This window comes from Stegostoma tigrinum, chromosome 11 (genome assembly GCF_030684315.1).
Source record: "Stegostoma tigrinum isolate sSteTig4 chromosome 11, sSteTig4.hap1, whole genome shotgun sequence".
NCBI classification, from domain to species: Eukaryota; Metazoa; Chordata; class Chondrichthyes; order Orectolobiformes; family Stegostomatidae; genus Stegostoma; species Stegostoma tigrinum.
The window spans coordinates 25,623,669-25,650,251 of NC_081364.1; the positions used below are offsets into that span (position 1 = coordinate 25,623,669).

General features: G+C 37.5%; 1 protein-coding gene across 6 annotated transcripts in view; it reads right to left on the minus strand.

The window, feature by feature from the left end:
* Positions 1-4,438: 4,438 nt before the first annotated feature.
* Positions 4,439-26,583, minus strand: part of iqsec1b (IQ motif and Sec7 domain ArfGEF 1b) — a 427,454-nt gene continuing 405,309 nt past the window's right edge. For 5 of the 6 annotated variants that reach the window (XM_048547583.2, XM_048547582.2, XM_048547586.2 and 2 more), the window contains 7 exons: positions 25,512-25,541; positions 21,046-21,171; positions 15,173-15,272; positions 14,865-15,026; positions 14,399-14,575; positions 12,516-12,565; positions 4,439-8,194 (listed from right to left, as the gene is read on the minus strand). In XM_048547583.2, the coding sequence (XP_048403540.1) occupies positions 7,607-8,194; positions 12,516-12,565; positions 14,399-14,575; positions 14,865-15,026; positions 15,173-15,272; positions 21,046-21,171; positions 25,512-25,541 (1,233 nt within the window). In that variant the 3' untranslated portion in view covers positions 4,439-7,606. The remainder of the gene's footprint in view (positions 8,195-12,515; positions 12,566-14,398; positions 14,576-14,864; positions 15,027-15,172; positions 15,273-21,045; positions 21,172-25,511; positions 25,542-26,583) is intronic. The other variant, XM_048547588.2, reaches the window with a different exon arrangement.

Consider the following 26,583-nt stretch of genomic DNA (forward strand, 5'->3'; position numbering starts at 1 on the left):
CCTCATAACATCTAACTAGTATTTAGATATGCACTTGCACTGCAAAGGCATATGGGTCAAATGCTGGAAAATGGGATTAAAATAGTTCGGAGGTTGATTTGATCGCAAAGTCTTTTTCCTTGCCCTAGACCTCTATGATTTGAGTTTCAAAAAAAATTGTCAGAACCTCCACAACTTGTAAAGAGGAACAGCATTGAAAAAAAGTGAAGATGGAGCCTGAGATAGGAGAAATTATCATGGGAATGGTAGAGATATAAAATAAATATTTTGTTTTCTTCACAGCAGAAGACACAAAAAAACTGAATCAACAGTCCAGTTAGAATGAGGAATTTAATTATATCCGTAACACAGAAGATATAGGAGAAATTTATGAAACCGAAAACTGACAAATCTCTCGATGCCCAAATCCTAGGAATCAAAAAAAGTCTGAAGTAGTAAGTGCATTAGCTGTCATCTTCCAAAATTGCTTAGTTCTGTAAAAGCCCTATTAATTGGAAGATAGCAAATGTAGCGCATCTATTCAAGAATGGAGAGTATAGAGAGAGAGAGAGAGAGAAAATTGGAAATCACAAGTCAGTTAGTTTGATCTCTCTCAATATATTAAGGATATAATGTAGAAAATTGATTAGACAGAATCAACATGGTTTACTTTAAAAAAATCATGTTTGACAAATCTATCAGAAATCTTTGAGGACTTAACTGGAAGGGTAAATGAAAGGAAAACAATGGAAATGGTATATTTGAATTTTCAAAAGCTGTTTAATAAGGTATTACGCGAAAGGTATTATTGCACACGCTAAAAGTTTTGGAGATGTTTTTAGCATGGATATAGGATATTCAGGATAGTAATCAAGGAGTAAGAATAAAAACATTATTTGTTAGCTATATTTATAACATAGTTGAAGGCACAAACTGTAAAATGTTTATTTGTCTCAGAGAAAGATCACCAGAGTGATTTGTGGAATGATGGGGTTGATCTATGCAGAGATCAAATCGGATGAAATTAAATCTCTTCAGATTTAGAAGAATGAGAATTGATCCAATTAAAGCATGTAAAATCCTGAGGGGGCTTGACAGGGTAAATGCTGAGAGCCTGTGAAAAAGAGGGAACGTTATATCAGGATAAAGAAATTGCCCTTTTGGACTGAGATGAGAATTTCTTTCATTTAAGAAGTTTGCAAATCTTCGGAATTTTCTACCCCAGGGGCTGAGGTTGCTTAGTTGTTGAGCATATTCAAAGCAGAAATCAATGGATTTTGGACTCCAGGGGATACGGAAAGTGGAATTTAGATCAAGGATCAGCCATGCTCATTAAATTACAGGGCAGGCTTGATGTGCCATATGGTCCACTCCTGCACCAGTCCTCAAGATTAAAGAGTATAAGACTGTTCAAGGTTTATTAAAACATTTAACCTCTGTTTTTAAGTCATCCTGCTTGATGTCAGCAATGGTGCCACAGGTCTGAAGTTACCATGAATAGGCACATAATGCAGGCATGGTGAGTCATAATGAGAATTAAGGCACAGATGTTCTCTGAATCAGCCTAAAAGGCAGAATTGAACAATTTGAAAGCTGAAAAGCATGAAGTTTCAATAGCAATGTTTGCAAAGACATGATCCAAGATGGTGCCAACATGGAGTGATTATTTGCAAGCTCTTTACAGCACATCTAAAGCTAACAGTTCTTATAACTGTTCTACACTTCTAAAATTCAATTCTAAATCTGTAAAAATTATTAATAATGTTCTTTTACATGGATCTTGCCTAGCGCACACCCTGTGCAACGTAACCTGTATGCCTCTGACAAAATCTTTTTGATCTGTATATCCTTACTTACTATGATCTGCCTGTACTGCTCAGAAACAAATCTTTTCACTGCACATCATGACAATAAAATCAATCACGTAATTGTTTTCAACTTTTGACTACATACACCTTATCTTTCATGGTTTCTGACAGACCAGTTGGGGATTCTCCCTTACCCACAGTGAGCTCCTCAAGTAGGTAGATATGTCTCTTCAGTTTTAAATCACCTTCATTGTAGATATAAATCTGAATATAATTAAAATGCTTCGTTGGTCAACCTGGGAATTTACACCATGCAATATTTCAGAAAAAGATAAAATGACTGAATAAAAAAAAAGTGTTGTATTAATACATGGCAAGGTCATGCCACATACTTGGTGTCATATTGGATCAATATTGGTACGTCAATCAAGCACGATACTTCACCTATTTCTCTTCACCAAGACCTGAAACAGCACATCTATTTGAATTTGTTTTAAGGTTAATCCCAGTGTATGCTTTGGATTCAAGGGGAGCATTTATTGGCCATTTCTGAGATACTGACTTGCCAGGTCACTCAAGAATAGCCTTGAGTCAACCAATTTGAGGGGGGGGTGGGGTCACAGATTAGACAACTGCCGACCTTACTTCAAAAGCATGTAATAAACTAACGTCCTGTTGTAAAGAAAAAGAAAATAATAACTTTTCTACTAATATACAAATTTATTATTTCCAGCCTTCATAAAACTGATTTCACATACTCAAACTGCCATGTTGAGATTTGAGCTCATTCTCTGTAATGTAACCACTGTACCACATATCAAGTGATGACCAAATGTTAAACAGTCTAACCAGGACTCCACTGGAAAACTGTGTACATCAAATTCCCTTTTCATGTTTTGCCTTTCCTCTGACAAAATATCCGAGTAACAAGTGACTTACATTTTGCTTTGAATCTTTGACTCCATTTTAAAATCATAAGACACTTGTACAAATTTCATTAGGTAGCAGTTTTAATGCCATGAACACAGAGTCTTGAGAAGATTTGTAGCTCAGGTTGAGGTTCCGGATGTGAGTTTGCTCGCTGAGCTGGAAGGTTAGTTTTCAGACGTTTCGTCACCATTCTAGGTAACATGAGTGAGCCTCCGATGAAGTGCTGGTGTTATGTCCTGCTATTCTTTTTATCTGTCTTAGGTGTTTACCTAAACAGATAAATAGAAAGTGGGACATAACACCAGCGCTTCATTGGAGGCTCACTGATGATGTTACCTAGAATGGTGACGAAATGTCTGAAAACTAACCATCCAGCTCAGCGAGCAAACTCACGTCCAGAATGAACACAATTTCCACATATAGTTTTACTGCCATATTTTTCTTATTTCACATGCATTATTTAGATATCTTTTAACAAGTTCAGACTGCTGCCTGATTTTTTTGGTTAATTCTATCTGTCTTTGCATGTGTCGGACTACAAGAATGTACTTAACCTTTCTTAAATATGATATTAGGTATTAATGTAAAGTATGTGATATGAACAGATGTTTGGATAGGAGATTGTTACACCTCAGCTCACAGTTGTTACGTCAAGATTAACGTGTCTTTATGATTTTCTAAGTTTCAGATTAAACCTTGAAAAAAATTAAAAGCCTTCTTTCCAAAATATTACCATATATTAAATAATTTTGGTTGCAGCATTGCATTATAAATGGAAAACTTGGTTAGTATGGATTGCATGTCTTCTTCGTAATCAGCGGCATTTCAATTGCATTTATTTCCCTCGAGCCTGAACAATTTGGGTAATCAAGTGCAAATCTAAGAAAATGTCTGTTGCAAAGAGTTGGCTCAATACATCAAACAGACTGTTCCCATTCTGCTTTCTTTTAATGTGTTATCTGTAAGAAAAAAGGATCAAAAATCTGCAGCACTACCAACGTATATCCGTTTTGAGTAGGAACATGCCAGGACTAAATATAAATTAGACCAGGGCCCAGCCTATGTTTAGTAAACATGAATGACAGCATTGGACAATAGAGACAATCCTGGCCGCTTCACCAAAAGACTGGGACAATTGGAAATGGGAGTGGAACCTGTGTCTCAAGGTCTCACTTGACATTTTTAAATGGTCTTCAGAGTCTTCAATACTTTGCAAAATCCTGGCACCATTACTCAAAGGGCTGTACATATTAGAATAATTAAAATAACCAGTTAGCAAAATCATAGAATCTCTACAGTGTGGAAACAGGTTCTTCGGCACAAGTCCACACTGACCTCGGAGCATCGCAACCAGACCCATTCCCCCTATAACCCACCTAATCTACACATGCCTGAACACTATGGACAATTTAGCATGGCCAATCCACCTAGCCTGCGCATCTTTGGACTGTGGGAGGAAACCAGAGCGCCCGGAGGAAACCCAGGCAGACACTGGGAGAATGTGCAAACTCCACACAGTCAGTCGCCCAAAGGTGGAATCGAACCTGGGTTCCTGGTGCTATGGAGGCACTGAGTCAAGTATACAGCAGTGATATTTTATAACAATTCCAAATTGTGCAAAACTTATGTTGCAGGTGTAAGAATTACAGTTTGAAAACAAGCAACTTAAAATAGTGTTTTTCAAAATTTCAGTGAAACCACTAAATAAAAAAAGACAGAAGTTTAGTCTTGTATGGTTTATTTTGTGTTCTCCACATTATCACAGTCATAGTTTGACATGGATAGGGCTGTATACTACTTACAATTATAATGCATAATAAAATGAAAGCACTCCCCTCTCCTCCCACACATACAAAATGGATCATGAGCCTTGGAGAACAATTACAATGCATGAAAAGTTGAAAGCATCTGAAAATTAACAGTCTGTTTTCAAGTACTCATCACTTGAAAGAAGCTAACAATTTGGTATGGGCTGCCACCGATGTATAACTGATCTAAGCATTATGGTAGATTAGGAACAGAAGGAATGCAACCCGAAATGCGTGGGTAGATTTGTTGTACTAATTTACACACTATGTACAAATAAATGATTGCCGATTCATTAGCCCCACCTCCTGTTTAACTTCCTACTCCTCTCCCCATTTCTCCCCTTGAAATATGGCATTCCGTTCCAAGTATGTACACAATTGCTTCTTTATAGTTGCAGGCAGAATGGCATTGCCAAATGATATTGTACAATGAGTACAAACCTAAATGCATGCTGGATTGTAGCAACACAGCTTTTACATGAGACAGTAACATCAAGATTTTCACTTTGTATTGGATGACTTTCATTCAGTTTGTTGTTACAAGAAACAAGCAGCTACTGCAGCATGCAGTGCACGATGGGGAAAAGATCTAACATCAGATGACTGCATTTTTTTGTTTTTTTTTAAAAGCAATGCAATACTCGTACACTAATATTAAAGTGATCTTATTCAAAAATGATATTGTCATACATAACTTAAAAAAAATAGAAATACACATTATTTGATTTATTCCAGAAAAGATCAGGTCTACAAGATAAAGTGGGTGAATTACAGACCACAGTGTATTCCTCTTGATCTGGCATTATCTGGGAGAAATTATTTGCAATAAGCCAAATATGTATATTCAAAACCCAACATCTTGACCCAAGTATACAGTCTAAGTGCTAAGTGTTTGAACTTGTTTACCCATCAGCACTCACAAAACATGCAGAGCTAAACATTAACTTGGACAAACTGATTATACAGGTGCTTAGGCAGTGAAATAAAAGAATCCACACTATTCCCAATTTAACACAATTTTATTTACAATGAAAATTTGTGATAATTTCAAACAATTTATGCACAGTATATGTAACAGACAGAAGTCTTCCTGAAGGAGCTATTGTGCAGTTTATATAGGTCCTGGACCTTGAAGCTAACCCTTCTCACCACCACTATCATCTCAAATGGCAACCAGATCTTTTTTGGAACAGGTTTGGGATTACAATTGGACTTAGGAGGTATGAAGAAACAGTCTAAATATTTGAATATGAGATCACCTTACCTAAACTATATTTAATGTCAACACTGAAATTTTGCAAATATACATTATGTAGAGTGTAGCCTCACCACATTAACATTAAATGTCATGCAAGATAGCCTGTTTCACTGAGAGCGCTTTGTTCTTTATACTGCAAGGAATACAATCTCAGAAATCAGTCTGATTCCAAGAGAGAAGACTTCACGATCCATGATGTTCAAGAATGATTAAATTAATAAACCTGACATTTATTCTCACCTCAGTACATAATTATAAGAAAATATTGCACAAAAAAACTAAACTTTTTTTAAAAAAAAGCTAAACTCTATCTGCTGTATTTGCTTACTATGGCAGCTAACAAAGTGCTCAGTTCATACGTTTTCTGGTATTTTGGTGAATTTGTTGTCAGAATAAAAAATATTAGTCTGAGCTCGTCTTTTATGTTGGAATGATCCAAGCCAAAAGTGTTCTTTTAGTTTTAGCAGACCCCTCACTTTGTCACTGAATATATTATTTTGCAAGCTGTTCACTGACTGCTGCAATAATTAGATCTTATATGATACTACCAATCCATTTTTGAAATATGGGGATCATATTTTAAATTTCATTAAACAGGTCTGAGTGATGTGTGAGAGAGATGTACTCAGCCTGCTGAGTGCAATGTACTTTGAAGCAAAAAAAATACATATTCATCTCCTGAAAATCATCTCAAGAAGAAAAGGAATTTAACCTTTGAAAATTTTAATGCTTCATTCTGATAATTGCTTGAAGTGGGCTTCTGAATATTCATGAATGTGCAAATGAACATGGGATTCCGTTTATACTGAACTCTCATTTGTAAATGGATGAACTAAATCTAGATCTACTGTAAATGTTTCTCCTTCATTTTTCCCACCTGATAAACAATTACTATTGTAATAAAGGATGCCAAACCCAGATGATTAGATACCATTTCAATAGCAAACTGCACCAAATTTCAGAGTTAGCTCACTATACTAACTTCAATACTGATAAGTCAAATAGGCTTTCATTTTTCTATTAAAATATGCATGTTATACACACTGCAGATCTTGATTAAAATAGCATGTGATGATATAGTTGGCACACGAAGATTACAATCGTGATGTATTTGTTAGTTATGGGGGGAGGGGGGGCAAAGTCGAATAAATACTGGAATAGTTTAAAATGGTTGGAATTCCACAACTTCAGTTTCAAGTTTCTGTGCTAAAATGTAACTGAACCTATATTTTTGCTTTAAACTTGAGGCTTATTTTACAGCTTCAGGGTGCTAAGCATTACTTCTCGTGCAATTAATTTTAAAAAAAGAATCAAAAACAGAATTCAAACAAGCCATAACCTTCTGTGCACACAATGGTTTTCAACAATTGATAAAACCAGCGTGAAGAACCAAGTTAGTTTAGAATCCACATCGTAATCCTTTCTTAAAGACTCCTATATCTGAAATAACAGAAGAACCATCCAGCAATACTCCTTGGGAAAGAAAGAAATGCTGTAACATCTGCTAGAAGTGTAATAGCAAAAGCACTGAATGGCAAGCAGCACAGCAGGCTCCCAGCTGGCCTCAAGCAAGGCAAAAAAAATCAAGGAAAGTTTTCCCCTGAGCACCCAGAGGGATGAAGCCAATTACTGTATTTTCTAACATTACATTGGAAATATAAATTATATTACTCTGATGGGTTGCTGTATAAAGCACACAGTAGTAATTTGACTGTTTAAAATTAGGAAGTCAGATTTACCTTTTGCTGCATTTAAATGTCTTCACAAGAATTAGTGCAGCTTGTGATATAATAAGTGTTCAATGTTTAAGTTCTACCTTTCAGCTAGACTATTGTGCTGATGCCACTTGTGTGTTTGGTCTTGCCAGTGGTGGGAGCAGAAGGGGGTTGTTGGCCATGGAGATGCTGAGGGTGTTGCGAGTGAGTAGGATGCTGGGGATGGGGAGTGGGCGCAGAGGGGTGAGTGGCATGTGGGTGTTGTTGCACATAGGGGGCATGTTGGGAATGTGATGTGTGTTGGGAATGCTGAATGTGTTGGTGATGCTGGTGAGGGAGCTGTGCATGTTGAGGTGGGTGGTAGTGATGGTGATGATGATAAGGTGGTGGGAGAGGCTGGGTCTGTTGCATGTGACAGAATTGAGAGTGAAGTGCGTGCAACTGCTGTGTCGGCACTTCGGTCTGGCCTGGATGATGTACAATGGAGGAATGTTGCTGATGTGGTGGATATTGATGTTGCTGAGATGACCCTGGTGCTGGATAAGCCTGGGAAGAGGATTTCCCTCTTTTACTACCAAACAAAGAACCAAGCAGTGATGATGAGTTTGACAATGTCTGGTGAGGACGGATTGGACACTCTCCTCGTGTAGATGTGGTGGCTCTTCGACGTGCATGAGGACTGTTAATGACTGACCCCTAGGAGGAAAAAGAAAAATGTTATTTATTGAAGAAAGCTGTTGAAAATTAATTTACATTAATATTATGACAATGTTAGTGTTTTTTATGCACCAAGTAACAAAGACCAAAGAACCATTACAGCAATTTGATCCCTACTTCAATGAAACATGAAAGGACATTTCTACACTATATCATTAGGTTTTTTTTCATAATTTAAAACACATTAATGAGATGGGTTTTTAAATAAATGAATAATTTCTCAGGAGTGTAAACATCCAGTATGTACTTTTTTTTAATTAATGCATTTAATAGACGAATCAAAAGATATGTAATCTCTCACCACAATTCTTTACAGGCACAGGTTTTTGTACTTTTCCAGCTTAAATCTGCATTTTCAATTTGGATATTTTTAATGTAATTTGCAGAGTCCATTAAAACGTAGCATCTGAAGTGGGTGCCTGAAGTAGTTTACATTCATCTCAAAGTTACAATGTATCTGCAAGTAACATACAAGCCTGGGTAACCTATAGCCGGGTCCTAATAAAATTGCATTAAGTGAACATAATTCCTGAAAATAATTCGAGAAAATATTTTTGTCCATGATATTGCTAGAGTCTTTTGAATCAAACCAGCGTGTTTAGATGGCATAAGATAACAAAGTGTGGAGCTGGATGAACACAGCAGGCCAAGCAGCATCTCAGGAGCACAAAAGCTGACGTTTCGGGCCTAGACCCTTCATCAGAGAGGGGGATGGGGAGAGGGAACTGGAATAAACTTGCCCCCACACCTCCTCCCTCACCCCCATCCCAGGCCCCAGGATGACCTTCCATATCAAACAGATGTTCACCTGCACATCTGCCAATGTGGTATATTGTATCCATTGCACCCGGTGTGGCTTCCTCTACATTGGGGAAACCAAGCGGAGGCTTGGGGACCGCTTTGCAGAACACCTCTGCTCGGTTCGCAACAAACAACTGCACCTCCCAGTCGCAAACCATTTCAACACCCCCTCCCATTCCTCAGACGACATGTCCATCATGGGCCTCCTGCAGTGCCACAATGATGCCACCCGAAGGTGGCAGGAACAGCAACTCATATTCCGCTTGGGAACCCTGCAGCCCAATGGTATCAACATGGACTTCACAAGCTTCAAAATCTCCCCTCCCCCCACTGCATCACAAAACCAACCCAACCTGTCTCTGCCTCCCAAACCTGTTCTTCCTCTCACCCATCCCTTCCTCCCACTTCAAGCTACACCTCCATTTCCTACCTACCACCTCATCCCACCTCCTTGACCTGTCCATCTTCCCTGGACTGACCTATCCCCTCCCTACATCCCCACCTATACTGTCCTCTCTACCTATCTTGTTTTCTCTCCATCTTCAGTCCGCCTCCCCCTCTCTCCCTATTTATTCCAGTTCCGTCTCCCCATCCCCCTCTCTGAAGGGGGGTCTAGGCCCGAAACGTCAGCTTTTGTGCTCCTGAGATGCTGCTTGGCCTGCTATGTTCATCCAGCTCCACACTTTGTTATCTTGGATTCTCCAGCATCTGCAGTTCCCATTATCACTGTTTAGATGGCATCCTGAGTCTTTTCATTTTTCATTCTTCAAATCTAGAGCTGTAGCTATAATTTTGTAAATACAGTCATTTACCCACTCCTTTGCAATCACAAGTTCATATTTTGAATTGATATATCACTTAACAAGTACAATTCATTGCTAGCCCGCATTTCTTTTCGTCTACACATTGAGGTTTGTTTCACAGGAGTTGAGAGCTAGCTGATTATTTCTTAATTGAGAAATCAATGACAAAGTAATGGAATTTTACGTGCAAAACCCTGGAAGTTACGCACTTCTGATCTAATGATTGACAGGCAATTATGTCAGGATGGTTTGAAAATAAAACAAGTTAAGAAACCTTAAATCTCATGTGGTCAATATTATATGAAAAACAGTAAACCTTTTTCACCAAAACGAGAAAACAGGCCTAATCTAACTAGTTTTTGTTTCAAGTTCTCCTGTCATATATAGAACTTAGCTTTTCCATTGGAGACAAGACTTCACCCTGCTTAGAATTGGCTCATCCTGAATCATTCTACTCAGAGGATTTTTGAAAGCAAATAGTTACTTTTCCAATTGAGCTTTCAGTTATCATGCCTTTTCAGCCATTTTCATTACCTACTTGATTCCTGTCACTCAGTTAAGCATTCTACATCTGCAAGTTATTATTGTTTCATGTTTTGGGTGTGATTTGCCAGAGTTCATTAATTACGAGTCATTAAACTTCAATACCAAAAGCAGTTAGTGCACTATCTCGTCACTGAATAGCCACAGATGTGTAGTATAGTGCAATAATGTTGTCATCAATCTTGCCAAAACACTTGTTTAAAAATTGGTTTCTTAATAAATGTCCAACTTCAACATCGTGAAGGACATGATGTTGTTCGAGTTAGAGATTTTCAAATGAAAAAGAGAGAGAGAAAGATACCGGATTCTAAACCTATTTTGTTCATTAAATTATGAGATTGAGTTAGAGCATGCATTAAACACTACTAACAGATAATAAGGCATAACATTAAAAAGGATCACATCTACAAAAAAATTCAAATCTTTATGTTATCAGAACAAAACAACCACCAGACTGTTCAGATTAGAACTTTAACAAAAGCAAAATTTTAAGTATTACATTTCTTTGCCCATAGGGGAAAAACAAACCGAAGATACAACCACAGTTTTCAGTATTATACTTTTCACACTATCCTGTAAGATTTGAGATCTGAAATATGTTCCTCATATTAGCACATTCAAATTATTTTTCAATTGTGATTCCATGAGCAACAGCAAAATCCTGCCTCCAATTAACAGAAAATATTCCCTGCTAATCATACACTTTTTTTAATGTAGTGATTCTCCATCTTTGTCTCCAAACATTTCCAGATTTAGTCAGATGTGCAGGAGGATCTACATAGTTACATTTTCCAGCGTTTTTGTTGAACAGCCCTCCTACAAGAAGCAGGAGCCATGCTTAAGTGACCAACTTCTCTTCCACAAGAACATCATTGTTATTTCATGACTGGGATTTGGAGAAGAGTTTTGAAATAATCTCAAGACATTGTTAAATGTGACAGTCCATACTTACATGTGGAGTTACTGGCTACATGCCAAGAAAATATATAAATGGAACATTTTCTGAATCATGATTAATATATTGACTAAAGGGCATTCAGATACAAGATTCTTTCATGTCACACACAGTTTTTATTGTTATTTGCTGTGATGAAATATATTCTTTGAAAAGGATAAATCTGGTGTGTGACAGACTCCAAGCACTGTCACTCACTGTCTCAAAATTCAGTAGTTATCATAGTGAATTTGTTAGTTTCTTTTTCAACTCTTCCTCAAACACAAGCAGACACTTGAATAAAAAGAACCCAAATACTTGGCTATTCTTTTGGTAACCTATTTATGCATACAGTCTAATTGTTTACTTCAGAAACTTTGTAGAAACAGGACCAATGGACTGGACATATCATACTGTGCCACAAGTCAGTTACAAATAAAAACATTTCAGAAACCACCTCTCAGAATATACAAGACGTATCACAACAAAGACACTTGCACAGACAATAATCAGTGAAGACATCAAGAAAAAAGGTTTTGATATAAATCAAATTTTCAAAGCAGAATTACTGCCAGTTGTGTGTTAAAGTAGCAAGTCTATTAATTTTAATGCCATTACATTGTAAGCATGCATGGGCAATTCATGAACTTGGAGCAGGAATGTGTTGGTGAATGCTTGGATAATGAATGAGTTTTCATGAAATCCACAATCAGTTCATCTACTCTATCCAGTTTTTCTATGCGTTTTCAAACAGTGCTTTCAACTGAAGCACAATGGTGCTTTAACAAAAATAAAGTAACAACTTAAGAACTCAAAACCTTGACTGAGAATCTTAAGTGTTATTCTGCAAACTGACAGCCAACAAAGGAGAAAGTATAACTGCAGCTCATATAAAGCAAAATAATAAACTGAATCCGTGTTCCAATGTCACAACGTGGCATATATTAGTATATCCAGCATTTCACATGCTGATGATTTCAAAAGCTTCAGATTGATTGCTGCTAGCAGAACGACATTCAGCTTATTCCATCAACAATGGTGTGCCTTAAAAGAAGCCTGACTTTGCACGCGAGCATTAGGTGCACATCGCAAGCAATTCACATGCATATTCTATGTGACAGGCAGGTTACTTGTTGGAAGAAAGCAAAAGGATGCAAAACAAATGATTTTAAAAATATACATTATACATCCAGCTACAGATCAATTACTTCCTACTTACTTCCATATTGCTGTCTAGCGATCCTGCACTGCTGCGGCGCCCACGCTTGCCTGCCCAGGACATGCAATACCAAAGATTAGAAACTGAGAATTAACCCGGGGGCCACATCTTTGCACCCAATGCACATTTATAGGGTCTCTGCATACAGTGTAAGTTGAGGACAATCTAGTTGGGAATTAGCAGGCAAACTTGAAGAAAACTGAACATCATATTATTGGGGATGGCTGCAGGCTGTCTAAATATTGAAAAGAACCTAAAAGTAACAATGAATCATTGTTACATCTCATTGTTGATTGAGAAAACTTAGCATCTTTAAATGAAATATTTCAAACAATTAATGCTATAGTTTTAAAAGTTTTTTTTGGCTTAGAATTCATAAGGGTGTATATTGTATAAAACGTACTGCAGACATTAAAAGAAAAAGAAAACATCAGCAACATAGGTAATGCCATCTTATTTCCATGGAAGCTACATAAATGATGAGCTTTACCAGCACTTGTGGATAAGTAGAGGCAACAGAATGAAAACATCACTAAACTCTTCCTTAATGTAATCTTGCACTAACTTTCTTCAAAGCAGCATCCATTGATTTATGAAAAACTGGACCTCTAGTGGATTTCATTTTTCTACTCTGGGAAAAATAAATGTCGAATAAGAAACCTGCAGAAACGAGGTCAAATGGTGAAAGATGATAGTTTCTTCAACAGAGGTCCAAGTCTCATTTTGTAACCAATGACCTTGCCTAAATATGGCATGTTTTACTGAAATGTGGGATGTGTACGACTGAACATTTTATGTTAATGCTTTGATAAACAGAAGAAGTTGAATCTTCCAGAAACTGCCTTTTTTTTTCATTTGAAACAAAAACAGGTTAGAGATCCTAGACTAAATTTGGGAAAAGTAGTCACTTCAGAATTTATTAAGACAACACCTTTAAGAGAATAAGTGTGTATCATATGAGAAATAACTGTGTAACAACAATAATTAACATCAAATTTAGAAGAGAAGAAACAAACAGACTTGAGACCAAACATGACTAAGCAAGCGCAACAAACTAAGCTGTTTCCTGGTATGCACTTGATTTTGGACTGCATTACACATTGCCATACCCCAACATCAAACAAGATACACTTGGAAATGGTTGAACATACACTTGATTCAAGCACATAACACAGAATTTCCATTCAGATACATCACACAGGACCTTTCCATCCTAAATGTAATCCATTCCAAACACAGCATACCCTGACTGACGCGATCCCATAACTTACTAACCTGACAACCAGCAAGTTGCAGGTGATATTTCTGATCATCTCAGTAACTTGTAAACCAGAATCATTAAATAATTTCATGTAAAATACACATATCTCAAAAGTCTGATTAAGATTAAGACTATATGTACTGGGTTCATCATCCAACAATACTCAACACAAATTCTGATCAAAATTCAATTTTCCAAATGAACGTGGTCTTGCAATAACAGCAGTTAAAGGCATGCCAGTACTGATTACTAATTAGATCAACACCATTTATTTCACATCATACAATAATATTCTTTGATGTTAGAAAAAAACTGGAGGAATAACAAATTTGCTGAAGATTTAAAAGCCTAAATTCAACAGTAATATCGTTAACAGACAAGTTCAAAAGCTGAAAATTAGGAAATTATCTTGATAATTATTAGAATGAATCGTGGAACAGATTGCAAATATATATATTCTGTATGTGACTTGCTGCAAAATTGAGAAGTTTACTCAGTGATGATTATGACCTTCAACATTCATTAGACTGCAGAACAGTCTTCGATTTCACCTAATCAAGCAACAGCATAACTGTATTTACAGTACAACAGTGAAGATCACAATTAACATCTAGCTTCTTACCTGCTTCTGAGAGGTCCCTGAGGGAACTACTTAATGCGGTCCTCTTTAACCCTTCCCCAGTGGTATAACTGTCATCCAGACTGGTTCTGCTTAATGTGCCAATACCAGGTTCCTTTTTCAGGCCTGAACTCTGAGAGATACTTGGGCGTACAATTCCTTTCTGCTTTTCTAGTTCAGCTGAAGGTAAAATGTTGGATTATATTTCCTTACAGTGCATAATGGATAATTGTGCCAGATTAACACAATGGACGTGAATGAAAAATTATGATTATTTTAGTTTTGCTAAATTTGTTTCAGTAGACCTTTCAAAGTTAAAATACTTTTTTTTTATTTTCAGTAAAATGATAGTCAAGGCAGAGTTGCAATTTGAAACTTGAAATCAATTAAATTAAATCTATTGCAGCTCACACTTCCAAGTTTTAAAAAAGACTGAATTAATGATGATGTGATACAGTTTTGTACTTACATTCTATTCTGTACTTTTCCATCTCTTGAACTTCAGCAATAGACTCACGTAGATCATCAGTGAATTTTTTGCGATCTTGTGGGTTGGGGGCATTAAAATTAATTAGAACTTTGATGTCAGCACCTGAAATAGCTGAAGTAAGTCGAATCCCATTTGGATAATCTAAGATACACAAAGGAATACTTCCCATATTAGAAACAGTATTTATTGGCATAAATAAGTTATCACTGGCAAAGGGATGAAATCGTCCAGAAAACTTTATTAATATTTAAGGTACTTGAAAATAGCAAAGTTACTTAAATCCTTACACTGATTTTCAAAGAGAAGAACTTGTATCCCATACAAGGAAAAGGACTGACGGAAGCTGTATGTCACTGAATTTTTCTTCTTTTGAAATATCTTTGTAACCTGGACAAATAAAGTTGAAAGTTACAAACTGATCACTTTGAAATTAAATGACCCTCATGATTTAAATGTGGCAATGACCGTTTCATATCTCAGCTCATTCTATAAAACAAAGATTTCATCATTTTAAACTTTTAATTATGTTGATCTTTAGAAGTGCTCAACTATTTGGAAACACGCCAGCAGTAATTTTAAATAATGTCCTTGCATTCCTCATTTGATGTTTGTGTGCACTTTAACTGTGCTTCTCGGCAAAAGTTCATTAACTGTCTGGGTTTGCACAATCACAGACTCCTGGTTCTTATGATAAAACTTCTCATTTTTTCCATCAAATCTCAAAGAAAATCAATATCAGAAATCCAGTTATTTATGGCATGACACTGATAGCAGTAGTGCACTGTGAAACAAATCTCCAGTGATCAAAGTATGTATAGAAATTTGAAATGAAGCTTGCAAACTTTGTATAATTTGCAATATGTTTAATGATATGTCCCACAATCCTACATTTGCTGCAAATTTATATCCTACAGCTTAACATTGTGATTGCAAACCATAATCTAAATGATAAATGTTAGCAAACTATTTGCACTTTCAGATTTTATATCTGAGTCTTTGCAACAGATGTTTTGTAACAACAATTTTTAAAAGTGCTTGAAAACAATATAAATTGATAAATGAAAGAAAAAATATGGAAAGTGCATGTACTCATTGTTAAGAGCAGAGACATGCCCCCAAAGAGGTTGAACACAAATAAGATGTGAAATGCCAATATAATAAATTAAAGTTTATAAAGTTAAAGCTTACAAGTTTAAAAATAAGCCAAATGAAAAGAAAGTCAACCTGAAGAGGAGGAAGGCTAAACTTGTGTACAGTCTCTGAAAAGGACAGCCAGTGAAGAATTTATAAACTATTCCAAGACTCTTCACATTTCTAATCAACATATCCAAATAACAGGTAGCAGGATTGTTTTAAGAACCCTGTTATTTATATCACCATGCACCGCTTAAAGCTGTTGACGTAAAACACCACAAGTAACAAAGGTTTCACCTAAATCTACTGTGAACATAATATACTGCTAGTATTGATATCTCAACAACAGTTAATGGGAGTAAATGCTCTGCACAAGTGATAATTTACCCTTTTAACTGTTATAAAACAGGGATTGACCCTCCCCCCATAACTAAAACCAAAACGCACAGACATAAGTATGTCACCTCAATCTGTTAAAAAATGTGAAAAGTGGTGTAGCCAGCTTCTTAGCAACTTCTAGCTGAAAAATAAAACAAGTCTCTGATGCTCACTTGACAGTCAACAAATAACAACTTATTTATCTAATTCTAACAGTGAAGAAATTAACTAAACTATTAACAAACCAAATAAATCCGTTCTAACTACTAACTATTCTCAAATAAAACAAGGTTCTAATGGCATGCTGTTTCAATAAATAAAATAAACCAAAAACATAGCTTTTTGTCACTCAAAATTACAGCCAGATTACGTCTTCCAGAATACTTTGTGCCTTTGCCATTGAATTTTTTTTATCGAGAATATTAACTAGTTCTATTGTAGGTATCTTTAATCTAGATGGTGCTTTCTCTCAAACTTAGAGAAGACGTTGAAAGCTATTGTTTCTTTTTTGAGAACGGTGAGCTGTTAACTCTGGCAGAAAGCAGTTAATTCTTTTCATTTTCCAACTGCCCTCTCCTTTTATACCCTTGATGACATCTTAACTTCTTACAAAAGGATTGGCCCTATGTTGCCAAAACCATCGGATTTTAATCTAGAGATAGTAGGAACTGCAGATGCTGGAGAATCTGAGATAACAAGGTGCAGGGCTGGATGAACACAGCATGCCAAGCAGCATCAGAGGAGCAGGAAAGCTGATGTTTCGAAGGGTCTAGGCCCGAAATGTCAGATTTTAATCTAATTGGTTTTTTGGCCTCTCAGTGCCTGATTCAAAATTTCAATTCAAGAGTTTTCTGTGCACCTGCAAACCCACAAGCTGCTACCCACAGACATTTTGTTTAAATCTGTGTAGAAGAAGCACACTATTTTTTAAAGGGACTATGTACTGCTCTCTCCCACCCCCCAGCATTTTGCAAACACCACATTCTAACTTTCTGCCTTCCAATCCACAAATACTCTACCCAACTTCGCCATGTAATATAATGCACTTAAAACACCCAATTTCAAATATTAAGATTCTAACAAGAGACCTGGTTAATGTAGGGAAATAATTTGTGTCTTATAATGGAGGAATAAAAATGAAATAAACCATTGAAAAAAAAAAATGCTTTGCTCTATGTGAACACCACTTTTCATCTGACTCAATTGGCAGAGATCTCACCTCACTGTAAAAACCTGTGGGTTTAACAGCATACAATTGTTCAGCCATGTTATGGATACCTGTTTCTGTGATTTAGTCAATACAAGAAATACCCTAACAATGCTCCTGGAACAAGGGTGCTGAAGAAATGTTGGTGTAAATTCCTGCCTTGACAAGCACCATCAGAAGCAGATTACTGTGTTACTAATCTCATTTGCTGTCTCTGCAAACTTACTGCAGAATTTACCTACATAATATCAACTACAGTTCTGATGAAATTCTTTGGCTGTGAAACAGATTGGGATGTTCTGAAGAAAGCAAAAAGTGGTGCAAAAATGTATGTTCTTTTCTTCTGTTTCATCAGCAAAGTTTATGAGCCGATTATCCCAAATAGGAGCTATACATTCTGTTGACTACTCAAACGACCTGAAAAGTTACCAAAATGAAAAATATTATATGCCATTATTTAATCTGGCACTAAGTGTACGTGCTGTAATGCAGTAAAAAAATTGAGCAAGTCCAGTCTTCAAACGTTGTGCAAAACATTCCAATACCTATTCTAACATTTTGACTAAAAATGGCAACAGTACCTAATTATGTTGTAATAAGAATCCCACCTGGAGAATAATTACATTTATTGCTAGTTCTGAACTTCATTTTATTGTCACTATGCAAGCATACCATAGTAATTCTTTCGTGCACACTCAAATTATTGAATGGGTTTCTGAAAGGCTTAAGTAAAATTTGAATGGGAACACCGTTTAAATTACAGATGTACAGGGAGTGAGAATGCAGACCAGTCATGATGTCAGCAAATAGACCGGTCTAGAGGGCTAAATGGTCTACCCTGATTCCTATATTCCTAATTTAACTTACTTGCATTTGTTTAAATTCTATTTCACATTTATTGTCTTATTTGCTGTAAACCTATTTTATAGCAGATCTTAGATGCACTTATTCATGAAACAGCAATGATTATTTCAGGTTTTTAAAATAAAAAATACACAATCATATCAGAAATGCTGCTTCAAAAGGATGTAATGAATAATTTTCATAATATTATAAGCCACTTTGTGAAGGATTTTTAAAAAATTAAACACAAAGGAAATGGCTCCACCATGTTTCTGTTTATGGAGTTTTGGTTTTACTCTTGGTCTTAAAAAATGCAATAGTCAATCATACAAAATAACAAGTGTTGCAAAGAGTTATGATCAACTTCAATGTCTCTTAGTCACTGATTTTTGATTAAAAGTGTTCTAGCAACTTGCAATGATATAGATACAAAACTGGTCTGTAGGAATTTCTCAGCGTAACTGACACAAAGTAGTTAAAAATAATCAAAGGCAGTTTAACTATAAAATTCAGTGTTGGTAAATAAAACATGCCATTGGAATTTGAAATTAAGGGATTTCCAGATCATGAAACAGGTTGAAAACCTTAATTCCAATTTTGTCTTTTTTTAAAAAATACAGCATTTACCCAAAAATTTCTTCAAATGTTTGACATAACATACATCGGGTGACCTTTATAAATAGATACAACCTGGCGTGGATATTCAGTTATTACACTGATTTTTAAAACACAACTAAAAATGCATTAGATGTGACATTATTATTTAGGATAGATTTAATTACTGTTATCTAACAGAGCAATTACATAATTGTCACCTGCAATTAACTTTGTTCAAGCCTAAATTGCAAAATTATTTTAATAAATAACTATTCATCAGAAACAAATCTCAAGCAAAGCAGATGATTCAACTGAGGTTGGTTGGCTCGCTGAGCTGGTTTGTTGTTTCGCAGACGTTCTGTTACCGTGCTGGGTAACATCCTCAGTACAGCCTCCGATGAAGCGTTGATATGTTTTCCTGCCTGCTTTTTAAACTCTGGGGTCCGTCAAGATGGAGTGCCTCGCTTCCGGTTTTCCTTTGTAGTGGAGTGTATATGGGGTCGAGTTCAATGTGTTTATTCATAGCCATGCTTCATGGAGTGCCAGGCTTCTAGGAATTCTCATGTCTGTCTCTGCTTAGCTTGTCCCAGTTGAAACGGTGGCTCTCCTTGTCCATGTAGATTGAGATCATTGAGTATTGGTCGTGTCTTTTTGTAGCCAGTTGGTATTCACGTACTCTTGTTAGTTTCCTTCCTGTTTGTCCGATGTAGTGTTTCTCACAGTCTCTGCAGAATCAATGTCATCTGCATGATCCCCTACAGAGATTGCGAGCAACACTACATCGGACAAACAGGAAGGAAACTAACAACACGAGTACATGAACGCCAACTGGCTACAAAAAGACACAACCAATACACTCTGATCTCAATCTACGTGGACGAGGAGAACCACCGTTTCAACTGGGACAAGCTAAGCAGAGACAGGCACGAGAATTCCGAGAAGCCTGGCACTCCACGAAGCATGGCTATGAAAAAACACATGGAACTCGACCCCATATACACTCCATTACAAAGGAAAACTGGAAGCAAGGCACTCCATCTCGATGGCCTCCAGAGTATAAAAACCAGGTAGGAAAACACACCGGAGACTGCACAGAGGATGTTACCCAGCACGGTAACGGAACGTCTGCAAAACAACAAACCAGCTCAGCGAGCCAACCAACCTCGACACCCACAACCCAAGCTTCAAACCTACTCCAAAACCTTAGAGATGATTTAACTGTTGCCTGAGCATGAAATCATCTCTCTAAAAACTAAAATCACTGCTTTGATTAACTAGAATCATGCAAAATCAAAGAGAGGGAAAGGTTTAAAAAAGCATTTCTCACTGTTAGTTATCTGTGCAATGTTGAAGAAACATTCAACACTAAAACCTTCTCATGCTCCTTTAACTTGTAAGTACATTTCAATAGCAGACAAACATGTTCCAAGAATCCTCTCACCCTACTTCTAGTATTTGATATTCATGTAACAGGGCTAATTAGTGATAGTTTGGTATAGAACTCTCAGGTGAAGAGAGAACATGGTATAATGATTTTCATATCAAGTTTGATGACGATATGGTTAAATCCAAAGTTAGCATCTCAAAGCTGAAAGAAAATCAACTGTTCAAGTTTGAGGTAGTAAGAACTGCCGATGCTGGAGTCTGAGATACAGCATGGACCTAGAGGAATACAGCAGGCCAGGCAGCATCAGGGGAGCGGGGAAGCAGACGTTTCAGGTCGGGACCCTTCTAGCCCTTCACTCAAGCCTACCCCAGCTCAGAGCCTCCATCTCCCAGACCTACAAAGGATTCCCCCCGCCAACCCCATTTCTGAAGAAGGGTCCCTCTTAAAGTTTGAGGGATGAATTGGAAGCAGTACGTTAATCAAAGTGTATGAAAGTAAGTGTATAGTGAAACTGTGAACAGGTAGTAGGGAAGAAACAAGTCAGTTTTGAATTGGGACGGTGCAGCTATTACATGGATCACCGTTTGGGCCTTAGCTCTTAAATGACTACATACCACAAGGAGGTCATTAAACAGAAATATTTCTCGTTGATGTAAGCCAAGTTTTTGTGGCTTATTGGGATCTGGAACTTCAAATAATCGGCAGTAGCAGACCAACCGTCGATGGGGTAGGGAAAGTACCTGAAATGGCAAAGATCAACAGAGTGTTTCTATACCATTCACGTGATTAAAAAAAATTGATGTCATATAGGTAATCTTGAAAAGATTAACTGCAATTTCATTCAGCTTTATTTTGAGAAATTCATTAAGGTTCTATATGTTTAAAACTTAAATGTGAAACTCGGAAAAGCCTTTCCAATATACCAAATTTATTGACTATATTTACCAAATATAGGAAACCATAGTAAACCATATAAACCACAAATTTTCAAGAGCACTGCTTTCACAACAATTCTTTGCAGGAATGATTTTCTCTTTCTACTATTGACGTTATGTTGCAAAAATTATTACAAATTAAATGCATGTTTTTTTTTCCACATTCTTTGAGGAAGTCTGACATCCTTAATGAATGGAAGATTATAATACCATCAAGTGGATATCTGCTCCTTTAATTCTGCATGACATACAATAAAATCTTTTTATGCCGTTGTCTATAAATACTTGATTCTGTGGTGCTTCCTTGTGTCTTGGCTGAGACCATTGAACGTCAAGGAATTGCAAAATTAAATAAAACATTTCAAAGCCATGCCGAGTGACAAGGATATATTAAAGGAAGCAGCTCCATGCTGGCTCCAGATATAAAGGTTCTGTCCACTTCAATGCTCTCTACTCAAGGAGCACTCCGGATTCCTAAATCTTTTGGGTGAAAATGTTAAACCAATGCCACTTCTATTCCCCAAGCACTAATAAAGGAAAACACTGTTGAACCGGATTTCTCAGCCCATAACCATTTCAATCAGATCACCTGTTTACTACCTCAATGTTTGCTGTTTGGACCTTGCTCTGCTGAAATTGGATGTCATACTTCCTACATTACTGTTAACTGAATCAAAGCTTAAAAACAGATGTGGTATCAAAACACAAAGCTTTTCCTTGAAGAGAATCACTTGTTCAATGTTCTCATTTCTCTCTCAGTCTGAGTTGGCCTATCTTATGTACAGGGGATTAATACCTATTATATATGCTGACATTAACAATAACTAACTACACCACAAAAAGTACTTCAGCTACAAAGTGCATTTGTCCTGATTTCACGAGGCTTTCTAGATTGAAGTCTGTTCTTTCTTTTACAGCCCTCTTAAATCTATCTCCCGTCCTCCTTTCACCTCCACTCCACAACAAATGTGAAATGCTCTGTCTTTTTTTCCCCCAAAATAAATCACCAAGAACTGTTTGGCTGCCGGGGCCCTCCCTTTCGTTAGCCGAACTGCCAAACTTCGAAATCTCTTCCTGTCAGCTCCCTCCTTGATTTAATGCATGTTGACCATGGTGCTGACCTCCTGTTCCTACATCTGCATTTCCATCATACTGTTGATCGTTCCCTTCTCTTCCTGGTCTTCGCACTGCCGACATTGGTACCATACTCCTCTCCTTTTAATCTGCCATCATTGATCTCCTGCAAAATGTCACACTTCACATCTATGTCTTTGGAAACTGCAGATGTACTCCAACCTAATTTCCTCTCAAGTCCTTTAAGTGTTATCATCTCTGAACTCTGTCTCTATCTTCCCGCCAACTCCATTTTTGATCACCTCAAATCAGGTTTCTTCCCCTGCTACAGCACAGTAAATCAGACAATTTCCAGCGGCTATAAATGCACCGTTAATTGCTGAAATCTGCAAGATGTTGTTTGGAGATGCCCTGATCCTCCAACAGCTACATTTATACTGGCATCTCATTAAAAGACTTGGCATTGAAATGCTTGGAACAGCACAAGGGTACTGTGCCTAATTGATAAATTTTCACTATGCTCAGTAGATAAAGTTGTCCAATTCTGTGCAAATAATTTTTGTCTGGCATGACAGGCTCTGTTAATATCAAACAATGCCTCAGGCACTGAAAATTAACTTCTAGTTGTAGATTTTCATTCCTTCAGATTTTAATTCTTGGATATAAAAAAAGTGATTAAAAACATTCCTTCATCTCTTTTCAAGGTTTCCTCATCTCTCAAATCTGATTGGTTAAGAACATGCAAGACTAAGTACAATAAATGGCTTATGCTGTTCACTGGCTGCTAACCAAAAAGTCTGGACCAATGCATTTTTAGCAAATTCAACATTCCAGTGCAGCTCTGAGGGAGTGCTGCTTTGTTGGAAATGCATTCTTTTGGACAAGATGTGAAACCAAGGTCCCAACTGTCTGTTCTGCCTGAAGGTGAGCTAGGGAGGTACTTCGGTGCCCCAGCCAAAACCTATTCCTCAATCCACATCACTAAAAGAAATTGTGCGGTTATGATGATGCCACTATAAGGATTAGGAAGCTAAAATGTGACAAGGCCCATAAAGCATAAGGAAAGTAGGAAAGTTCTCAAAGGGAATTAGCAGAGCAATAAGAGGCCATGAAATGACCTTGGCAAGTAAGATTAAGGATAATCCCAAGGTTTTCTATGGATACATTGAAAATGAGAGGATAACTCGGGACAAGTTAGGATGACTCAATGACAAAGGAGGGAACTTGTGCTTGGAAGCAGAGGATGCATGTGAGATGCTAAGTGGGTACTTTGCATCATTATTCACCCAGAAGGATATGGAGAATAGTGAGATTTGCATGGAGCATGCTAATCTGCTAGGGAATTTTGAGAAGAAGAAAGAAGTGGTGTTCGGTCTCTCAAAGAGCAGAAAGGCGTGCAAGTCCCAGGGCCTGACGGTATCTACCCCAGGTTACTGTGAGTGGCAAGAGAGGCGATGGCTGGGGCCTTGACCAAGATCTTTGTACGCTCTGTAGCCACTGGAAAGGTCCGAAGGGATTGGCAAGTAGCTAATGTTGTTCCTCTGTTCAAGAAGGGCAATTGAGATAATCCAGGAAACTACAGACCGGTGAGTCTCACATGGGTGGTTGGGAAGATATTACGGAGAATTAGGGACAGTCAGTATGGCTTTGTGCAGGGCAAGTCACATCTTACTAACTTGATTGAATTTTTCGAGGAAGTGACGAAGGTGATTGATGAGGGTAGAGCAGTGAATGTTGTGTACATGGATTTTTGGAAGGCTTTTGACAAGGTTCCTCATGGTACGCACATCCAGAAGACGAAGATGCATGGGATCCATGGTGACATGACCCCGTGCATTCAGAATTGGCTTGCCATAGAAGACAGAGGAGTATTGGTAGAAGGGCATTTTTCAGACTGGAGGTCCGTGACTACTGGTGTTCTGCAGGGATCCTTGCTAGTTGTGTTATATATAAATGACTTAGATGAACATGTGAGTTGGGTGGGTTGGTAAATTTGCAGACGACAGAAAGATCCGTGGAGCTGTGGATAGTGTAGAAAGTTATCAAAAGACAATGGGATACAGATCAGTTGCACATGTGGGCGGAGAAATGGCAGACAGCACGTAATCTGGGTCAGTGTGAGGTGCTGTAGTTTGCGAGGTCAAATGTTAAGGAAAATTATACAGTTAACAGCAGGACTTTGAACAGCACTGACGTACAGAAGGATCTTGGGGTGCAAGTCCAGAGCTTCCTGAAAGTAACCACACAAGCAGATAGGGTGGTAAAGGCGGTGTACAGCATACTTGCCTTTATTAGCCACGGAATTGAGTACAAGAGTACAAAAGTACTATGCCATGTTGCAGTTTTATAAGACTTTGGTTAGCCTACGTTTAGTGAGTGCATTCAATTCTGGTCACATTACAGGAAGGATGTGGAGGCTTTGGAGATGGTGCTCAAGAGGTTTACCAGGGTGCTGTCTGGATTAGAGGGTATGAGCTACAAGGAGAGGCTAGAAAAACTTGGCTTGTCATCTCTTGGGCAGCGAAGGCTGAGGGGTGACTTGACAGTAGTCTATAAAGTTATGAAATGCATAGATAGGGTCGATGGTCAGAATCTTTTCCCCCCCAAGAGCTGTAATGTCTAAAACTAGGGAGCATGCATTTAAGGTGAGAGGGGGAAAGTTCAAAGGAGACATAAGGGGCAAGTTTTTGTACACAGAAACTGATGAGCGTCTGGAACATACTGTCAAGGGTGTTGGTTTCGACATAAGGGTATTTAAGGGACTTTTAGATAAGCCTAGGAATATGCAAGGAATGAAGGGATATGGACCAAGGGCAAGCAGAAGCGATTAGTTTGATTTGGCATCATGTTCAGCACAATGTCAAGAGTTGAAGGGGCCATCCCTGTGCTGTATTATTCTATGCCCTTGTAAACTTTAAACATTCCTAAAAATCAACATTTTAGTTATTGCATTCTCAGTATACAAGACCTAATACTGCTCCTATTGTTCCTACAGTGATAAGTTAGAAGATTTTCTAAACCACAGATAATTTCAATGAAAATTGATAACCAATGTGAAAAGAAATACCTACACAGCCAAGTCCATGATGTAGAGATCCAATCTATAAGGGAAGCACATGGTTTGTGGAATGTCAAAAGAGTAATATAAACTTCCACATCACAAAAAGCACAATATGTAGGATTAATTTGAATTTAAAAATATAGAAAATTTCACGTTACACATTTGCGCACTGGTTGCAGATTAGCCTTGCTGAATTGAACATTTAAGGTTATATATTCCAAGCTTATCACTAACATTTTTTGCATTTTGTACAATTCCCCTCTCCTGAAGATGATACTTAAGACAACATGACTGCCTCAAAACTTTCTTTGGGTAAGAATCTTGGAGAATCCCGCTATGTAATGAGAATTAATTCAATATTATTTTTGAATGTACAGTCCTTTACTTTCATCTCTATACTTCTACACTTTTAAAATGATTAATAATTCACCTCAGGAAAAGGCAATGGAAAGGTTGCCTGAGTTTGAACCTTCATGGACCAGTTTAGAATACCTGGTCTGTACGGATGAGTTGGGCTGAATGGTCTGTTTCAGTGCTATGTGACTCTGTGGCTAAGTGTTTTATTGGCCCAGAACACATGAAAGCAATCAATTGGTCTAAACAAAACTAAACTTCAATAGTGGACCAGTAATATAATAGAACAGGCAACATTTCTCATTAATTCACCAGATACAGGCATTACTGGCTAGGCCAGAATTTATTGCTCAACTCTATTTTCCCTTCCCCATTCTCCCCAACTACCCCCTCAAGAAATCGTGGTGAGCTCCTTTTTTGAAATAGAGCAGTCCAGGCTTCAAGGTGCACTCAATGCTGTTAGGAATGGAGTCAAAGGAATTTCGGCTTGTGATAATAAGGACAGAATAACTTCAAACTTGGATGGCGTGAGACTTGGAGGGGGAAATTCCAGGCAGTGGTGCTCCAATGCATCTGCTGCCCTTGTACTTCTGGTTAGAAAGAGGTCATGGGTTTTCAAGGTGCTGTTGAAGAAAGAACTTGAGCTGAGGGAACAGGGAGATTAACAGCTTCCAGCAGGCAGAAAAATAAAGAATTACAGTCTTGAACACTTGTCAAGAGACCTGGGT